Source organism: Tamandua tetradactyla, chromosome 7, assembly GCF_023851605.1.
Source record: "Tamandua tetradactyla isolate mTamTet1 chromosome 7, mTamTet1.pri, whole genome shotgun sequence".
Taxonomy (NCBI): domain Eukaryota; kingdom Metazoa; phylum Chordata; class Mammalia; order Pilosa; family Myrmecophagidae; genus Tamandua; species Tamandua tetradactyla.
In genome coordinates, this window is record NC_135333.1 from 170,495,692 (window position 1) to 170,515,530 (window position 19,839).

The following is a 19,839-nucleotide window of genomic DNA, read 5'->3' on the forward strand; positions in this document are numbered from 1 at the left end:
TAAACAAGAAAAAGTGAACACCTTGCCATGGGCTCAACTACCACTTATATGTCAACTTTTAGACGACCGGAATGTAAGCGTCCTAAGAGCAGGACCCCTTGTGTTTAGGATTAAGCTTGGTACAAAATACATGCTCAATAATATTTGCTGAAGTGACTTCAAATCTGTTATCTCCTGCACAGACCAAACAGCTTCAGACCTAAGGTTCTATCTTCCGTACATGCCCCTAATAAAAACGCATTCCTCTTCCCCCAGTTTGCTTTCCCTGCATCCCTTATATAGGTACCACCATCACCTGATAACCAAGTCCAGGTACGTGCCTTTCAGACACTTATTTGCAGACATTCCTTCCTTACCGTCCCTCTGAGCTACTTTAGGTAATAGTCATTTTCCCCAATTGCCTGCAGGAAAGAATTTAAACTTCGGAGCACACCACCGGGCCTTGCACCTCTGCCTATCGCTCCAGCTTCATCTGTCTTCCAAACCCCAAATTCTAGTCACTCAAAACTACTATTTGCAGAACATTCCACGTGCTCTCACATCTCCGGACTCTTGCCTGTGCATGCTCCCTCGGCCTGGAAAGCACTCCTTCCCCCAGCTCCCTCTCTCCTGTGGGTTCCGCCGCATCCTTCACAGCCCTGACCCTCGGGGCTGCTGGGAGCTGCTCTCACACGGTCCGCGGGCCCCGAGGGCGGAAGCCGCCTCACTCGGGTTCGTTCCTTCAGCAGGCCACACCGGGTGTTCGAGCCGAGGGGAAGGGCGTCCACACCGGAGAGACCAAGTTCCAGCTCAAGCCTCGCTTCTCGAGGCGCGGAGGGCGAGCCGACCGCGCAGCTCACAGGCGGGGAAAGGCCCGGCCAAGGCTCAGGCGTCCCGGCCTTTGGCTGCTGATTTTTCGCCATTCACCTGCCCATGCTGACAGTTCCCACAGGCCAGTCTCTGCCCCTGGCTCGGCGTCCACCGCCATCCCGGCCTAGAGGACTCCTCCCGGGCCCTCCGAGGACAGGCTGATTCACCTCTGCTCCCACCGCGCCAAACGGGAGGGGCCGGCGCTAAGGGGCCGACAGGGAAACTTCGCTCCTTAACCAGGTCACTTTGCCTTTCGGCCGGGGGCGGCCGGGCCGCGTGGCGCCGCGGGGGCGTCCCCTGCGGGCGAGGCGGGAACGCTGGCCTCAGGCTGACAGACTCACAGACTCGCGCCGATCCCGTGCTGCCCCGGGGCGGGGCCTCCCGCCCACGCCCGCGCTCGCGCCTCCGATTGGTCCTTTCGAAAGAGGCGCGGCGAACCCTGGGACGGAGTCGGCGGCGGTTGGGGGGGGCGTGCCGGCTCCGCAGAGATTGAGTCGCGATGCGGTGGCGCCGGGGGCCGCGGCCGTCCCGCGTCAGGGCGGGTGAGTACCTTCCCGCGTGCCTTCTCTTTCCCTCGCGAGCTCTTACTCGCCTTCCCTGGGCCGCCGCGCCTCAGCTTGAGCACTGCAGTTGCCCCGCGCCTCTGCCGAGTTGAAACGGGGGATCGCTTGGGTCCCGGCGCCGCGGGATCCCGGGCGCTCTGCGATTGGCTCTGCGGGGGAGCCGCGTGCTCTGATTGGGCCCCGGGACCGTCAAGGTGACGTTCTGCCAGCCTTTACCTGCCCTCCCTGCGCAGGTGAGAGGGGCGACAGGTTTGCTGGGGGCTCTAGCGCCCAAAGAGGGAACCCAGGGGGAGGCCCGTGTAGGAGCTCCAGGGGCGCCCGGTCCCCACGGCGCTGGGAGCAGGTAGGGCCTCCCGATTTCTCGCCATTACCCTCGAATTGATGCAGCCCCCTGGCCGCGTGAAGAGAACGGCGGGGCTCCCAGCCTGGTGCCCCTGGGGTCCCTCCAGCCCGCGGGGCCCAGACCTGCGGAACGAGGGCTTCCTACTGGAGGCCCGAGCGCCCTGGGTCTGCGGGGCCGGCGCGGGAGGCTGCCCGGGAATCAGCGGAGGCTGGGAGGGCGTGTGCTTCCCGATGCTCCTTGCTCGTCTTTTCACGCCGACGGATTGAAGCCCAGACTCCGGGCGGCGTGCGGTCCCGGCGTCTCCAAGTATGGGTCGGAGCCGGGGTTGAGCTTCGCCCCCGCGGAGCTCAGACAGAAGGGAGCTGCCAGCCCATCGCTTCTCTTGGCACTGATGTAATCAGGAATTAGAACTCTTTTCGCCCTGGGTTCACTTTGGAAGGATGTTGGAATTCACTTGAATGAAGAAACGGAAAGTCTAGTGCGAGTCCTCTGGTGTAGTTACTGACCCGTGTCGTGGTGTTTGACTCGTGCGTTTCCAAAGCCCATTGAATTACATCTGATGCTGAAGAGTGGCTGTGCGAGTCTGCTATCAGGACACTGCTGATTTAAAAAGCAGTCGTTTTAATGTAGCAGAGTGGCTAAGCATGTAAGCACTGAAATCAGAGTTTACCGTCCCTGTGACCTTAAGCACGTTATTTAATTTTTACTAAGCCCGAATTTCCTAATCTGCTAAAGAAGGTTAATAATAGTTCCAATCTTATTGGTGCCAGGGTTGCTGTGAGGATTAAATGAAATAATCCACGTAACTAGATGAGGACGGTACCTGATTGGCAACCATACTTATTACTATGCGGTTTAAGTAGATGAGAAGTTGTCAGCTGTCCCCAAAAAGTGGAGAGAAGCAGGTGAAGGCATTACCACTAATAGTGATCTTTATCATTTGTTGGTTAATACATGCAAAGCGCTTAAACGGTACGTGGCTCAGTAAATGCTCATTATTTATTAAACACATTATTACCTAGAATGTGCCAAGTACTGTGATCTAGGGGCTTGTTTAAATATTATTATTAAACCTCTCAATCTTCCTGCAATGTAGTTGGTTTATTTCTGTTTTATAGATGAGGAAATTCAGAGAAGGGAAATAATTTACCAAGGTCATCCTGGAATGAATTCCCTCTGGGCTGTCTCACTCCAGGGTACACTCTCTTTTCTGTATCCCACTACCTTAGAGTGTGCCATCCCAAATACCACACAATGTGTTGTTTTAAACAACAAGAATTATTGGCTCATGGTTTTGAGGCTAGAAGAAGTCCAAAATAAAATATATTGGCAAGGATTGCTTTCCCCCCAAAGGCTGGTGGTCTGGTGCTGGCTGTGCAGTCTTTGGGGTTTCTTGGCCTGAGTCTTTGCCTCACATCACATGGGTGTCTCCTTTCCCTTATGAGGCCTCTTGCAATCCAGATTAAGACCCACTCTCATCCCACCCACATTCAGGTGGGTCACACCTTACCTAAAACCATTGTCTTCTAGAGATCCTATTTACAAGGGGTTCACACCCACAGGGATGCAGATTAAAATTAAGTGTTTTTTTTCTGAGGTATATAATTCAATGTTCCATGGCATTAATATTCATTAATTAACATTAAGCAGATTCCCTGTACAGCCCCTACACAGGGTTGTCTGTCCCAGGTTCATTTCTGTCCTGGGTATGGGTTTATTTTGAATAATTTATGAATTAAAAAACAATGCCAAATAGCTTGTGGTGGTAAATCAGGTTATAAGAGAATAATGTCAACAATACATATGAGTAAAAAACTAAATGAGTCTGATGATGTTTGGAGAATTGGTCAGTTCAGGAGTGTTTCCTAATATTTTCTCATTTAGTTTTGTTTGCTCACTATATTTTCATTAAGCAGCCATTCTTCTATTTTTTTCTGTAATATTTCAGTGTCATTTGAAGATGAGAAGTTTCAGTTATTTCAGTAATTTTTTTCAAGATGACTTTTTATTAAGAAGGTTAATATGTGATGTTATGCTTTAATTTCTTATAGTAATGTGTATATGTGTGTATGTGTGTGTTTTAATTTCTTTCTATTGTTGCTTTTGTACTTTGATATTAGATGTCTCTTTACATACCTAATGAACCCCGTGATAGAATTTCAGAAATCGGAAAGCTCGAATCTATCAGCTAGTTTATCTCACATTAACTTTCCCTATAGATTTTTTGGAATTTAATTGTCATGGAGAAATGCTTCAAAAGTAATGTTTACAAGATAGAGATAATGATTTTTTAAAAAATATTTTTGTTGACAAAACAAAACAACATATAAACAGTAACAGTCATAACATATGAACATTCCATACTTGGTGTATATTTGTTGGGTCACAGTATCATCACATGATCATTTCTTAGAACATTTGCATCACTCCAGAAAAGGAAATAAAAAGAAAAAACTCATGCATACCGTACCCCTTACCCCTCCCTCTCATTGACCACCAATATTTCCATCTACCCAATATATTTTGACCTTTTTCCCACTATTTTTTTCTATACCTCTTACCACTCCCTTTTATTGATCAATAGTACTTCAATCTACTCAATTTATTTTAACATTTGTTCCGCCTATTATTTATTATTTTTAATCCATATTTTTTACTCATCTGTCCGTACTGTAGATAAAAGGAGCAGCAGACATAAGCTTTTCACAATCACACAGTCACATTGCAAAAGCTATGAGATAATGATTTTAAATGTATTTCCTATAGTGTGTCTCCTTCTGAAATCTCAAACCTTTTCTCAGTTTATTACATTGTTGCAGGGTTTTGGCTAATAGAAAGTTACCATGTGTTTCACAAATGAATTATTAATTTTAAAAGAATTAGAATGTAATAAAATATACCAGATATAGTACGTGTAATTTTACCTTTGATGCTGACAGCTTCATAGGCATTTACGATATGGCCATCAATCATGTGTCGGAAACTGCTGAAGTGCTAACTTGCTTACTGTTAACACAACATAAACTTTTCTGTAAGAAAGTATAATTTTAGAAGGGCTTACTTTATTTAGAGTTTTAAGCATACTGATTTAAGTTTACCATGATGGGTCACTTGCTAATATATTTTATTCCAAAATTGAAATTATTTTTCTTGAAAAGTTTTTTTTCTTTTTATACACACTTGGGAGAAGAATGATCCCAGAAAGCATTATATATACTGTTCTGCAGGTTGTGCTATTCTTATAACATGTAATAGACATCTTTTCATATCATTAAGATACAGCTCTAATTTTTTTAGTGAATCTCATTCATATAGTGAATGAGTCTACTGAATGAATGTCTTATAAGTTATTTGGGCAGTTTCGTGTTCATGGACTTTTAGGTGTTGTTCTTACATTCCTTTATGTTAATGTTTGTGTATGTATATTTTCCACACAGTATTTTTTTCAGAGCAGCTGGAGGTTTACAAAAACATGCAGAAAGTACAGAATTCCCGTATAACCTCTTCCCCTATGCAGTTTTCTCTATTATTAACAGTTTGCGTTTGTGTGGTACCTTTGTTATAATTGATGAAATAATATTATTATAATTGTACTATTAACTGTAGTTCATAGTTTACTTTAGGGTTCATTCTTTGTGTTGTCCCATACAGTCTTTTAATTTACCACATAAACAGGCAAACTGATTTTCTCAAGTTCTTTATATTGAGACTGAACTGTCCCACAAAATTTTATGACAAGTTGGTAATTCTACCTCATGTCAACATTAAAGTTATGTTGAATCTCTGCCAATTGTTGAATGAAGATTTCAAATGAAAAAGCAGGCACTCTCAGCAATGAAGAGTCTATATTTTGTAAATAACATGTTTTATTAAACTGTAAAGGTCATTCCTTTCTGTTAGTCTTCATCTGCTCTGGAAGTTGCTTTTCCATGAAATGAATATAGCGCAGATTCATTTTATTATCATTTCATATTTTCCTTAGAGATAAATAAAAGCATATTCAAATTCAAGAATAATTCCATTAGTAATTGTAGTGCTCATTTCTGCGAAGAAGTAGGAGAAATGGAGAATGTTGCCCCTTTAAGGATCTCATAAAAAGTATAAAGTATAGAGTACAGTGCAACAGAAGCATTTTAAATATTACTATATAATATAGATTGGGGCCGGGGGTGGTTAGGGGAGGCTTTTTGGAAAGATTGATCACTTAGGTTTTATATCTAAAGAATATGTAAGAGTGATTCAGGAGGAGAGGAGGAAGAGGAGTGTTCCATGTAGATAGGACAACGTGTGGAGAATCCCAGAGGTGAAGGAAGTTCAGTGTTCCTGGAGGCTGGAGGGTGTTAGCTTGGTTGAAGAGTTCAGGCATTTTCCTGAAGGCAGTAGAAAGCCATTAAGGATTTTAAGTAGGGAAGAGTAATATGTTGTCAGATCAGAGTTTTAGAAGGATGACTGTGGCCACCATACGTGAACAGGTTGGAAGCTCGCAAGGCTGGGGTGTAGATGACAGATTAGGAAGCTGTTTCGTAAACCTGAAGAAAGTTGAAGGTGACTTGAACTAGAGGGTTGTCCTGAGTGTTGAAGAGAAATATTGGTGGTAGAAGCAACGAAATATATTCACTGATTGTTTTGTCTAGGAAGGGGGTCGAAATGTGAGAGGGAAAGGAATCAAGGATGACTTGGTAATTTGATAGATGTTAGTTCTGTTCCCTAAGGTAGTAAGCACATAACTATTTAAATTAATGAATGAATAACTGACCTCAGATATAGGAAGACAGGAACATTTAATCATGATGATGATGACGATGATGAAGAAAGCAGGCACATAGCATGCATGCTGGGTTTTACTTATAAATTTTAGATCTTCTTTAAGTATGTTATGTATTGGTAATGCCCTTTTCCTAATTTTTTATAACTTGTTGGGGGTCACTACATCTTGTCAGCATATTTTGGATACATATTGTTCTCTCTGGATCAAATGTCCTGAACTTCCTAGCAAATCTTTTCTTCACTTAAGATGGTGTATTAGTTTTCTATTATTTACTATAACAAATTACCAAAAATTTAGTGGCTTAAACCAACAAAAACTTATCTTAAAATTCTGAAGTGAGTCTTAAGGGATTAAAATCAAGGTGTCAGTAGGGCTCTGATTCTTTCTGGAGGCTCCAGGTAAGAATGTTTCCTAGCCTTTTCCAGCTTCTAGAGGCTTCCTGCATTCTTTGGCTTATGGTCTGGTGCTTCATATTCAAAGCCAGCAGCATCTTCAAATCTCTCAGTCTCTTTCTCTCTCTCTCTCTCTCTCTTTGAGTCTCTTCTGTTGTCACATCTCCTTTTCTTCGATGCTTTCGTCCTCATATAAACTTCTGTGAGTCTGACCATTTTGCCCCCCTCTTTTAATGACCCTTGTGATTACATTTGGCCCAGCTAATCCAGGCTACTCCCCCTATCTCAAGATCCTTACTTTAATCAACCCTAAAAGTTGCCTTTGTCCTGTAAGGTGTAAGGTAGCATGTATCCAGATTAGGATGTGTTCAGCTTTGCACATTATTCTGTCTACCACAGATACCAGTCTATTTAAGATGTAATAAAAATGTACTGATTTACTAAGGCAGTCATGTAAAATCCCGGGTAGAAATTGGTCAGAATCCTTGCTGCATGGTACAGCTATTTTGCTGGTTGACTTGGACCACCTGCCTGCGCAGCAGTCTTTGTCCTTTTTTTTCTGAGTGATTTCTCTGGCCTCTCAGGCAGCTCACTTGACCTACCGGTACCTTGATCAGTAACCATTGTACATATTTCACCTTGGACTTGTTGAATGAGTGGCAAAATCTTTTATCACTTCAGATCATGTGATAAGTAATATAATAAATAAGAAAGAAACGTGATGGAATGAAAAGAAAAGAGTGGCTGAAGCAACGTCCAATGGTCCAAGAGACAGGAGTACGAATTCTTATTCACCTTCTTTTCTCTTCCTGAGTATTGTTAGGATTTACATTTCTTTCTTTCTCCATCACAACCCTTTCCTTGGCACCTCCATGCCTAACTATTACCAGGTCCTGTTGACTCTAATTCCAAAATGTGTTGTCAAATCCGTCCACTTCTCTCCAGTAGAGACATTTCAAGATTCTAGCCCAGTCACCATCATTTGCCACTGAACCACTGCAGCAGATTCCTAACTCTTCCCCCTCCAGACTGCTCACCACGTAGAAAGAAGCCAGATATCTATCTTAAATGTCTTCTCCTTCTGCTCCCACTTCTCATTTCCTTTATGCTTTTTTCTTTTGCTCCCATTGTTTTCTACTCCCTCTCTGTTTCTCTTCCTTTAATGGTTTTGCCTAGTCTCTTTCCCTCACAACTTTATTTTTCTCTCTCTCTTTTTTTCCTCTTTTCTGTTAAACCTGTCTCTGTTTCACTCCCATGTTAGTCTCTCCCCCTCAGAGAACTCTGTTAAAACCATGAATTAGAGCAAGTCATTTTCTTAGTTAAAGCCCTCGCTGACTCTCCGCTGCACTTGGAGTAAAATCTCATCTCCCTATCATGGTCTTGCGTGATGGGACCACTGCCTAACTCTTTAGCCGTGTCCTGAGCCATGCATTTGCTATGTTTCAGATGTCCTGGCTCCTTCCATTCTTGAAATGTGTGACCTCTTCCTCCTCGTTTTGCTGGCTAATTCCTACTACTCTTCACACTCATGTTTTTCTTTCAGCCAACCGTTTCTAATCATTCGGTCTAATTCTAAAGTAGGCTCCTGCCGTTTTTCTTTCCTGTCATCCTGCTCTTCCTTCACGGCAGTTGTCAGGATTTAATATTCCGTTTTCACTTATATATTTACTTGCTCGTAGTCTTCCCAGCTGGTGTATTAGCTCCGTAAGGCCGTTATCTGCTTTGTTCATCCCTGTGTCTCTTGCCTGTAGTGCCTACTTAATAAAGGGGGTAAATAACTGCTGTTGAATGAATGAATAAATGAAGGAATGCACCTCATATGAATAATAACCTCACCAACGAAATGTGGAGAATTGACAAGATCATGAGGAAACAGACTAAATGGCTCAAAGGGCTTTTATTCTAGCAAAAAGAATTGTAATTCGCTTATAAAATTAATCTCTGAGTGGCCTCCCAATTATGGCATGGGTATTTTAAAGGTTTTACTTTCACTTACAACCATATTTAATTTTATGTGTGTAAAAGAAGCTTTCCAAATATTGTTTAATAATTTCTGATTATTAACCTTGTTTTAGCACTTTTTAATTAGATAAATTATATTAAATAAACTATAATTATAGTCTCATTATGGTAGTAATAATAACTAAGTCTTTAAGTGCTAACTGTGTGTGAGATATTTTGTATGTATCATCTCATTTAATCTTTACAACAGCCATACAAGGGAAGTGGTGATATCCTCATTTTATGGATGAGAACACTGAGGCTCAGAAAAGTTAACTACTTCAAGGTCATAGAGCTAGCATATTCTGGAGCTGAAGTTCAAACCAGATGGGTCTGACGCTTTCTTCTACCCCAGTGCTGTCTTTCTGGTAAGTTATTTTGGTATACAATTAAAAAAAAAAAAAAGAAATTTTTTTAGTATTGATATAGTATTTCTATTTTATTACACAATGAGGAAATATTCATCTCAAAATCTTAAAGCTGAGAAAAAAGTTTTTTTTTTTTCCTGGAATAAATCAGAGAGGATAAGTTCTTCAACTATTCTTCTAAATGAAGCACTAAAAAATGATGAAAGGCATAAAGCACCTATGTTACCTTGCAAGGCTCCTGAGCATTCCTCCCCAATCTTATCTTCCTTCCTCTCCCCAATAGTAAGTATCACCCCAACTTTAGCATTTATCATATCCTTGCAGATCTGTCTATGTTGGCAATAATCTTGTGGCCGAGTGCTGAACATATGAAGTGGCATGTATATGTATAGAGAGGGTAAAGTGGCAATTAATATTAATATTTTTCTGAAGAAACTTAGTTCTTTGTTTTTTTTTGCCACTTTTCCCTGGTTAACCCAAGATTTGTGTAAGGATGGAGCCATGCCACCTTGACTTTCCTCCATCATATATTGTAATATGGGTGAGAAATAGAAATGTCCTCAGTTTCAGAGCCTATACCTATGTGAGAACGGTCGCTTCAACAGGACCACTGTTTTCCATCACGCTCTGAGGTCAGGGTGGTATGGAGAGCATTACCACAAATAATCTTGAGGACTTTGTGACTCAAACTGTTTTTAAAATGAGTGTCTTAGCCCCGAATCCTGGTCAAATTTCAGGTGGGTAAATACATTCTGTGTTTCCAATATTTTCTCCAGATTTAAAAAGTTAAATGTAGTGTTCTTATGGTCTGTATCTAAGCGTTTTGTCTTGTGAGAGAGTCTCGGCAGGTTAAGGAACACTTTGGTCTTGGTCACATGAGAGGTCTTTTTTGTCCCAAATCTAAGGAAAAAGACTTCTACAGATTGGCAAAGAATTGAAGTAAGCATCTCCAAAAAGGCAGAAAGACAAAAACAAAACAAAACCGAAAAAATTGCTAGTTAAGATGACCTCCAGAAATGAAGTGTTGAAGGTTCAGTATAATAGATTTATATGAAATTAAAAAATAGAGACTTAAACTTTTAGGGAAAGATGGAAAAGAGCAATGTTGTTAAGTTTTATTACCAAGTTTTAGTACCAAGACTTTAGATGCAAGTCTTGTGATTGTGCTGAAATCAGGGACCGGCCTATCTAAAAAAAGCTACTCTTGGGATTAAATGCCTGAGCCACCCAAAAATGGTTTAGAAAGGGAACAGTAAATGATGAGAAAATATTGATAACTTGTTCTTAATATCTGGGACATCGTGAATACTCATTAATTTATTGGTGATTGATATAATCTTATCAGTTATAAAAATTTTCCAGTAAAAACATATTTGTGTATATAATAGCTTTCATATATGAAGAGGCATTGTAAGTTGAATGCTAGCTTAAAAAAAGAATTGCTTTTAGGGGAGTGCGATGGTGGCTCAGTGGCAGAATTCTCGCCTGCCATGCTGGAGACCCGGGTTCAATTCCCAGTGGCCGTCCATGCCAAAAAAAGAAAAAAGAATTTCTTTTAAAAATGATCCAGATGGTTATATTTTTGTCATCTTAGAAGAGCGCTCTTTCCATTACTACAAGAATGACTTGAAAAAAAATATATATATATAAACATATACACATATATATATGAGAGACTCTTCTACTAAAATTCAAGTGACCCAAAGTCGTGCACAAATTCTTAATTTCTTTCATAAAACTTATTTTGTTGGATTTTCCATAGAAAGTGCAACTGCTAGACATTCTTGTGATAGCTTCTTTGTGAATGTGTCACTGTTCTTGATTTGCACACGCCTTATAATTAAGGCCTTCTTTTGTTTTGGCTTGGCAGTTCCAACTGTTAAAGCTCTTGTCTGATTATGTGGGACTCCTTATTTTAATGGGAGCAGCTTCTTTGCTGCCATTTTTTAAAAATGGTCTCGGAAGCTTCTCACTGTGGATCTTTGTTGAGGACAAAAGATTATTTATGCTAAAGGAAAATGTATTCCCCACTGGGTTAGCTCGTGGGAAGCATAACAAGCTCATTATTAATGCTCAATTGTATTTTGGCCTTTTGCTATGGTAGAGAGAAGGAAAAACGACATTAAAAAGGACATTCTGCTGTCCTTTGCCCTCCCACAAAGAAAATAAAATGTAATATTAGACTCTTCAGTTAGATTTAGCTCAGGTTCAACTTTGGTCCTAGAAGAAATGTTCCTGAAAGGAAAGTGGTATGTGTGATTTGCACTGTGCATGAATTATGTCTGGTATAACTTACAGGCGAAAATAACTTTTCCCAGGAAATTGATAGCATCATAGCCTTATGAACTGTTTTATATTTTATCTTAGAATGTTTTGGTGGTAGGTTATGATAAAATACAAAGCTGATTATTATGCTGCTACTAAGTAATAAAAAAATGCTAGGGTTATATATTCATATTATTCTGAGAATTATTAAACTCTTCCTTTTTTTTTTTCCTGATAATACATTAAGGGATTGCATGGTCTACCTTAATTGAAGTTGTATTTTTTCCTTGCGATTTCAAGAATAGTACATTGGAACTAAAATTGTTCTTTCTTTTCTTTTTGTCTTTAGCACCTCATGGAGAAAATTACTTGTGAAAAATTATTATAGAAAGGCATTTAGTACTTTGTTTTGCAGTTAAAATTGAATATTTATTATCTTGTCTTGTGGTAGAAGCTTATGGTTAACTTGTGAATTTATACAAAGTCCAGAGCACCTTATATGATCTTTATATGAAAATAAGATGAGAGGCACTTGATTTTCAAAATCAGCTGTTGTAATATTTATATTTATTTTATATCTACACTACATTATGCTTGCAGGGTAGTATATAATTCTAGGAGACTTTATATCGGTTAAATTCTATTGTTAATTTTATTTTATAATTCTAGGAGACTTTATATAGGATAAATTCTATTGTTAATTTTATTTTACTAGTCAGATGCTTCAAGAATTAATTACTTTGGTACTAGTGCCAGAAAATACCTATTAAGAGGTGATTCAAATTTTCTCTGTCAGATGAGGAGTACCTTTATGAAGTAAGAAGCAAGGAATGATTATTGAATTATCTTATAGCAACTAGTTCTGCCTAGAAGAAAAAGTTTTAGATTTTTCATTCAGTAGGGCAGTAAAGCAGATTCCTAAATCTTGTAATTAGCTGAGGGGAAGCTGGCATTGTCTGTATATTAATATTTTGTTTCATTTTCAGAAAAGCAATTTCTTTTCAATATAGATGACCATGCAGCCTGGAATTCAAGTAAGTAGTGTTATATTTGGGGGAGGGGGGGTGTTGAGAAAACATACTTAAATTGTGAGATTGATACAATTAAAATAGAGTAACTAAAATCATCGCAAGATAGTTTTATTTCAGTAGCTTAAGTGCCAAATTTTAATGAAAGGAATACTATAATTTCCAGTTTCTTCCAAAACGGATTTTAATTCTAAACTTGTTTGTATTAAGTATTTGTAAGAATAAAAAATATCTTGGAGTTGGTGGGACCAACTTATTTCTACTACCTTGGGTAAAGAATTGGAATACTTTTTTGATTTCCCCCCTATTACAATCTAGTATGTATTTGCAGTTGAAACACTGTTTTAGATAACTGTACGTGTGTCCTGTATGTGACCAGGTATAAAAATTTAAAATTTTAAAGAGTGTCTTTTTTTATTTGTTTGTTTTTTGGTGGGGGGAGGAAGGATGGGGATAATAAGACAAACCAGAATAATCTTATATTTGAGTGACTTGGTGTTTGCTCTGTTATTCTTATATCCTTTTGAATTATCTTTTGATATAAATAGGACATTATTTTCACTTAAAGGTAAAAATAACATTTGAGGTCTGCTTAGATATATGCAATAGGTGATACCATTTGCCTTGAATAGTGAGGACTTTAAAATCGGACAGATTTCAGTTCTGATCCTAGTTCTGCCATGCTGGCTGTGAGACTCTGCAAGTTATTTGACTCTGTGAGTCACTGCTTCCTTATCTTTAAGGTGAAGGGTAATAGTATTTCTTTTCCAAGGTAATTGTGAGGGATACATGAGATAGCATAATAGGAAGTTTATCACAAAGTAGGCACTTTAGAAGTTTGGCTTTACTATTGGTATAATAGAATTATCCAGATGTGAAACTGGAGATTGTAGCTGTATCATGGAAGCCTTGCATTTTTTTAAAAAAATTAAGGCTTATCAAGATAAACCTAGAGACAGCCTAGAGAAAATTTGTTTATCCAGTTGCTAAGAACAACTCCAGAATGTGATCCTGCTTGCACTTCCTCCTGTGCTGTGTAGTTGTGTCCTCCTACTCTAGGAACAAAGAGTTCCATTATATTGTTTTTCCATTTGGGGCTCTGGAATCCGTGGCAGTCTCCCAAAAGGTTTTATCCTCCCCTCTATGTCCAGAACTCTGTAATACTCAAGGCCATTTTTGATCTGATTACTTTTATCCGTATCATTTTGTCCAATTCTCAGAAATGACGTGTTTCTTATGAATTATATTTTCTTGAATTTTTTTGAAAATAAAAAGAAGTTTTTTATTGTGAAACATAACTAATATACAAAAAGTAGAAAATAATAAAAAAAACAATGAGCTATAATTTTCAGAGTACATTTTTTTTTGTATGGGCAGGCACCAGGAAACAAACCCGGGTTTCCTGCATGGCAGGTGAGAACTCTGCTACTGCACCACCATTACTTGCCCTAAAAAGCAGTTACAGAACAGATTTCAAAGTTTGGTATGGATTACCATTCCAAATTTTCAGGTTTTTCCTTCTAGCTACTCCAAAACACTGGAGGCCAAAAGAAACATCAGTATAGTGACTTAGCAGTCCTATTTGTCTGTTAAATTCTATCTTCTCTATTACAACTCCTCCTGCTCCTTTGATCCTACTCCCAATCTATAGGGGTCCTTGGGGAATGTTCATTCTAACTTTTTCTGTGGAAAAGGGGTATGGACAGTATAGGATAGGGGTATGGAATTAATTGATATTTGTGGAGAGTTTCCATGGGTTTCAAGACTTTTCTGTCCTAGGAACTCTCTGCAGGTTATAAGTTTCGGGAAAGTAAACTTATTGCCTGAGACTTTCGTAGAGTCTCAGTTAGAGCCCTGGATGTTCTTTAGGGTTGACAGAAATGATATTGGTTGGGGTTTGACAAATCATGACAATTAGCAATATCTAGCTGAAGCTTATATAAGAGTAGTCTCCAGAATAGCTTCTCGGCTCCATTTGAACTCTTTTAGCCACTGACACCTTATTTTATTACATTTCTTTTACCCCCGTTGGTCCAGAAGGCATTGTTGATCCTGTGGTGCCAAAGCTAGGCCTATGCCTGGGAATCATGTCCCATGCTTTCAGATAGACTTTCATCCCTGACTGTCCTGCTCCACTCACAGGGGAGGGCCGTTTTTACCTGCAGAATTGGCTTAGCGAGAGAGAGAGGCCATATCTAAGTTACAAAAGAGGTTTCCCAGAAGCAGCTCTTATGTATAATTACAAGTAGTCTTAGCTTCTCCACTACAGAAATGAGTTTCGAACAGGCAATCCTCAAAAATCAAAAGGTTGACCTATTTTCTTGGGAATCCCTAATGTTTGAGAAAGTATCAGGGAGTTCCCACATGGGGAAATTTAATAGTTACATATTCTTTCTCCAGTCCCACCAAGGATTCTACCAGTACTTTTTAAATTATCAGCCCACCCTGCCCTGGACTGTATCTCGGTATTACGTTAAGTTATACAGAACTAAAGCCCTCATTCTTATTCTGGGTTCTATGTGTTTAGGTTATTAAAATGAGCTATCCAGGTGGTTGATTTAGATTGTGTGTTATATTAAATTAGGTTCTAGACACAATAAACCTCTGTGCCTTTGGTCTCATACAGTAGGTTAAGTTCTAGAGTACATCCACTGTCATCCTTTGCCTTGTTTTGTGATTTACCTTTGTCCCAACCAGATCTTGAAACTTGATCTTTTTTTCGGTTACTTTAACAATTGCTATACATAGGGAGCTGCAGAATTCCAGCTCTGAGTTATTAGATGTCACAGAGGTATCCAACATTCCAGGAAAATACCAGCTTATACATATATAGCACAGCATCTCAGAATCTAGAAATACACTTAGAATTCTGGACTTAGTGTGACTGCTATAAGAGCTTAGAATCTAGGCTCCAGTTTTCTTCTTTCAAGTATTTCCTAAAAGAGACCATTCTATATTTGTTCTTTTGTTTCTGGCTTATTTTGTGTAGTGAAGATCCCCAGGGTTCATTTACTTTGTTGTATACCTCATGACTTCATTTCTTTTTGTAGCTGCTCAATATTCTGTGATTGGTATACGTAATAATTCACCATTCTGCTTTCTCGTCATTGTGCCCTTCATCCCCCTCCATTCATTGGACATCATGGAAAATATTCACACTAAAAAATCTGTGTCTCACTGTGTCCTCACTCTCAATTCTAGACAGTTTTTCATTGGTCCAAAGAGACAAGGAATTGATAAACATGGCCTCATCAGCCATCGAATCTAAACCTCCCCATATCTCTTATCTCGTCTCGCCCCAATTATTAGCCCCTGATATTGCTGTGATACTATTGATGTTTTCCTATTAGCTATAGACCATAGCATGCAATATTAGTTTTCCCCCTATACTTCTCTGTTATCGACTCTGTACAAGATCAAACCTTTGAAGTAGTCCATGCAAGAACTTATAATTATAGAGTTAATCATTGGAATCTATGACTCTATACAACTCCTTTCAATCATAGTTACTTTCAATATGGTAATGATACTTATTACCCCATTAATGAACTTCTGTCACTTATATCTGTTCCCTTACATTTAAGTTCAAACTCATTGGGTAACCATTCACTGGATCTGTAGCCTCTATGTATTTCAAAGTCCCCAATAATCTACTTGTAAGCCTCTGAATTAACTTTTACCAGAGTTATAATAACGAGATCATACATGTCTATCCTTCTGTGTTTGGCTTATTTCACTCAGCATTATGTCCTCAAGGTTTATCTGTGCTGTCATATTTTGGGACCTCATTTCATCTTACTGCTGCATAATATTCCATCATATATATATGTATGTATACACGCACCACATTTTGTTTATTCACTCGTCTATTGATAGGTACTTGGATTGTTTCCATCTTTTGGCAATTGTGAAAAGTGCCACTATGAGCATCGGTGTGTAAATGTCCATTTGTGTCACTGCTTTCAGCTCTTCTGGGTATATACTGAGTACTAGAATTGCTATGTCATAGGACAACTCAATATTTAGTTTTCTGAGGAACCGCCAAACTGACCTCCACAGCAGTTATACCATTGTACATTCCCTCCAACAGGGTATGAGTGTTCCAGTTTCTCCACATCCTCTCCAACATTTGTAGTTTTTTAGCAGTTGAGGTGTGAGGTGATATATCATTGTAGTCTCCATTTACATTTCCCTTAACGAATGAAAGTGGGCATCTCTTCATGCGCCTTTTTGCCATCTGTATTTGCTTTTCAGAAAAATCCTTTTCCCATTTGATAATTAGGTTGTTTGTTCTTTTGTTGTTGAGTTGTGTAATTTCTTTATGTACACAGGATATCAAACCTGTATCCAATATGTGGTTGCCAAATATTTTCTCCAATTAAATTGGCTGCCTCTTCATCTTTTTGACAAAGTCCTTTGAGGTACAGAAGTTTTTGAGGAATTCCTATTTATCTATTTTTTCTTTTATTGCTTGTGCTTTGGGATAACATTTAAGAAGCTACTTCCCATTACCAGATCTTGAAGATGTTTCCAAATATTTTTTTTTTCAAGGAGTACCATTTTTTTCTATGGTACTTGGCTCTTATATTTAGGTCTTTGATCCACTTTGAGTTAATTTTTGTATGGTGTAAGGTAGGGGTCTTCTTTCATTCTTTTGGCTTTTGATATCCAGCTCTCCCATGCCCATTTATTGAAAAGAGCTGATTTGCTCCAGTTCAGTGGATTTGGGGGCCTTGTCAAAGACCAATTGACCATAGATTTGGTGGTCTCTCTCTGCACTCTTGATTTGGTTCCATTGAACCATTGAATAGTTCTGTCTTTGTGCCAACACTATGCTGTTTTGAGCACTTGTGTGGCTTTATAGTAACCTTTAAAGTCAGGAAATGTTGGTCCTCCCACTTCACTCTTTTTTTTTTTAGGGCATTTTTAGCTATTAGAGGTCTCTTTCCCTTACAGATAAATTTTATAACAAGCTTTTCCAAGTCTTTAAAGTAGGTTGTTGGAATTTTGATTGGTATTGCATTGAATCTGTAGATCAGTTTGGGTAGAATTGATGTCTTGATGACATTCAACCTTCCTATCCATGGTCACAGAATGTCTTTCCATCTATTTAGATCTTCTTTTATTTCTTTTAGCAATGTTTTGTAGATTTCTGTGTACAGGTCCTTAACATCTCTGGTTAAGCTTATTCGTAGATATTTGATTCTTTCAGTTGTTATTTTGAATGGTATTTTGTCCTTAATTGTCTTCTCAAATGGGTCATTACTTATAGAAATACTACCGATTTTTGTACATTAATCTTGTACCCTACCACTTTGCTGAATTTATTTATTAGCTCAAGTGGCTTTGTCATAGCTTTTCAGGATTTTCTAAGTATAGGATCAGGTCATCTGCAAATAATGAAACTTTTGCTTTTTCCTTTCCTATCTAGATGCCTTTTATTCCTTTCTGCAGCCTGACTACCCTAAGTAAAACTTCTAGTACAATGTTAAATAATAGAGTGACAATGAAGATCCTTATCTCGTTCCCAAGCTAGGGAGAATGCTTTCAATCTCTCAGTTTTGAGTATGATGTTGGTTATGTGTTTTTCAGGTAAGCCGTTTATGATATTGAGGAAGTTTCCTTTGTTCCTACCTTTTGAATTGTTTTTATCAGAAAAAGATGCTGACTTTTGTTGAATGCTTTTTTAGCATCAATCTTTACAGTCGTGTGATTTTCCCTTTTGATTTGTTGACGTTCTGTATTGTATTGATTGATTTTCTCGTGTTGAACCACCCTTGCATTCCTGGTATAAACCCCACTTAGTGGTGATGTATAATTCTTTTAATGTATCATTGGATTCAATTTACTAGTATTTTGTTGAGAACTTTTGCATTTATGTTTGTTAGGGAGACTGGTGTGTAGTTTTCCTTTCTTGTAGCATCTTCATCCAGTTTTGGTATTAGAGTGATGTTAGCTTCATAAAGTGAGTTAGGTAACATTCCTTTTTCCTCAGGTTTTTGGAAGAGTTTGAGCAGGATTGGTATTAGTTCTTTTTGGAATGTTATAAAATTCCTCTGTGATGCCATCTGGTCTGGGTTTTTCTTTGTAGGAAGATGTTTGATGACTGATGAATCTCTTTACTTGTGATTTGGTTTTCTGAGATCTTCTATTTCCTCTCAAGGCAGTGTAGGTAGTCCATGTGTTTCTAGGAATTTGTCCATTTCATCTAAATAGTCTAGTTTGTTGGCTTATAATTAATTGTTCATAGTATCCTCTTATGATTTTTAAAATTTTTATTAGCATCCATGGTAATAACACCCCTTTCATTTCTTATCTTATTTGCCTCCTCTCCTTTTTTTCTTTGTCAGCCTAGCTAGGGGTCCACCAATTTTTTTTTTTTTATTTTCTCAAAGAACCATCTTTTGGTTTTGTTGCTCTTTCAATTTATTTTTTTATTTATTTGTTTATTTCTGCTTTCATCTTTGTTATTTCTCTTTTTCTATTTGCTTTAGGGTTAATTTGCTTTTCTTTCTCTAGTTCGTTCAGGGGAATGGTTAAGTCCTGGATTTTTGCTGTTTCTTTTTTTTTTTTAATATAGGCATTTAGGGTAATAAATTTCCCTCTCAGCACTCTCTTTGCCATATACTAAAAATTCTGATATGTTGTGTTCTCATTTTCATTCATCTCCAGATATTTACTTATTTCTCTAGCAATTACTTCTTTGATCCACTGTTTGTTTAAGAGTGTATTGTTTAATCTCCATGTATTTGTGTAAGTTCTGCTTCTTTGGTGGTTACTAATTTCCAGCTTCATTCTGTTGTGGTCAGAGAAAGTATTTTGAATAATTTCAATTTTATCAAATTTATTGAGACCCTTTTGTGTCCTAGCTTGTGATCTTTCCTGGAAAACATTCTATGAGCACTAGAGAAGTATGTATATCCTGGTGTTTTGGTGTGTAGTGATCTATATATGTCTGTCAGGTCCAGTTCATTTATCACCTCATTTAAGTTCGCTATTTCTTTGTTGATTCTCTGTCTGCTTGTTCTGTCTATAGAGGAAAGTATATATTGAAGTCTCCCATGATTATTGTTGAAACACCTATTGCTCCCTTCAGCTTTACCAATGTTTGCCTTATGTACTTTGGAGCTCCTTGATTGGGAGCATAAACATTTATGATTATTATTTCTTTTTGGTGAGTTGTTCCTTTTATTATTATATAATGCCCTTCCTTGTCTCTTATGACATCTTTATATTTAAGGTCTATTTTATCTGGTATTAGT

The 19,839-nt window shown here is 38.6% G+C and overlaps 1 protein-coding gene across 7 annotated transcripts in view; it reads left to right on the forward strand.

Moving 5' to 3' along the window:
• The first annotated feature begins 1,294 nt into the window (after window positions 1–1,294).
• Window positions 1,295–19,839, forward strand: part of GAS2L3 (growth arrest specific 2 like 3) — an 80,732-nt gene continuing 62,187 nt past the window's right edge. For 6 of the 7 annotated variants that reach the window (XR_013155955.1, XR_013155956.1, XR_013155958.1 and 3 more), the window contains exons 1-3: window positions 1,295–1,391; window positions 9,128–9,284; window positions 12,536–12,583. Coding sequence is in view for 1 of the 7 variants with exons in the window: in XM_077111766.1 (XP_076967881.1) it covers window positions 12,560–12,583 (24 nt within the window). In the remaining 6 variants the exon portion in view is untranslated. Of the gene's footprint in view, window positions 1,392–1,464; window positions 1,756–9,127; window positions 9,285–12,535; window positions 12,584–19,839 lie in introns of those variants that run through there. The other variant, XR_013155957.1, reaches the window with a different exon arrangement.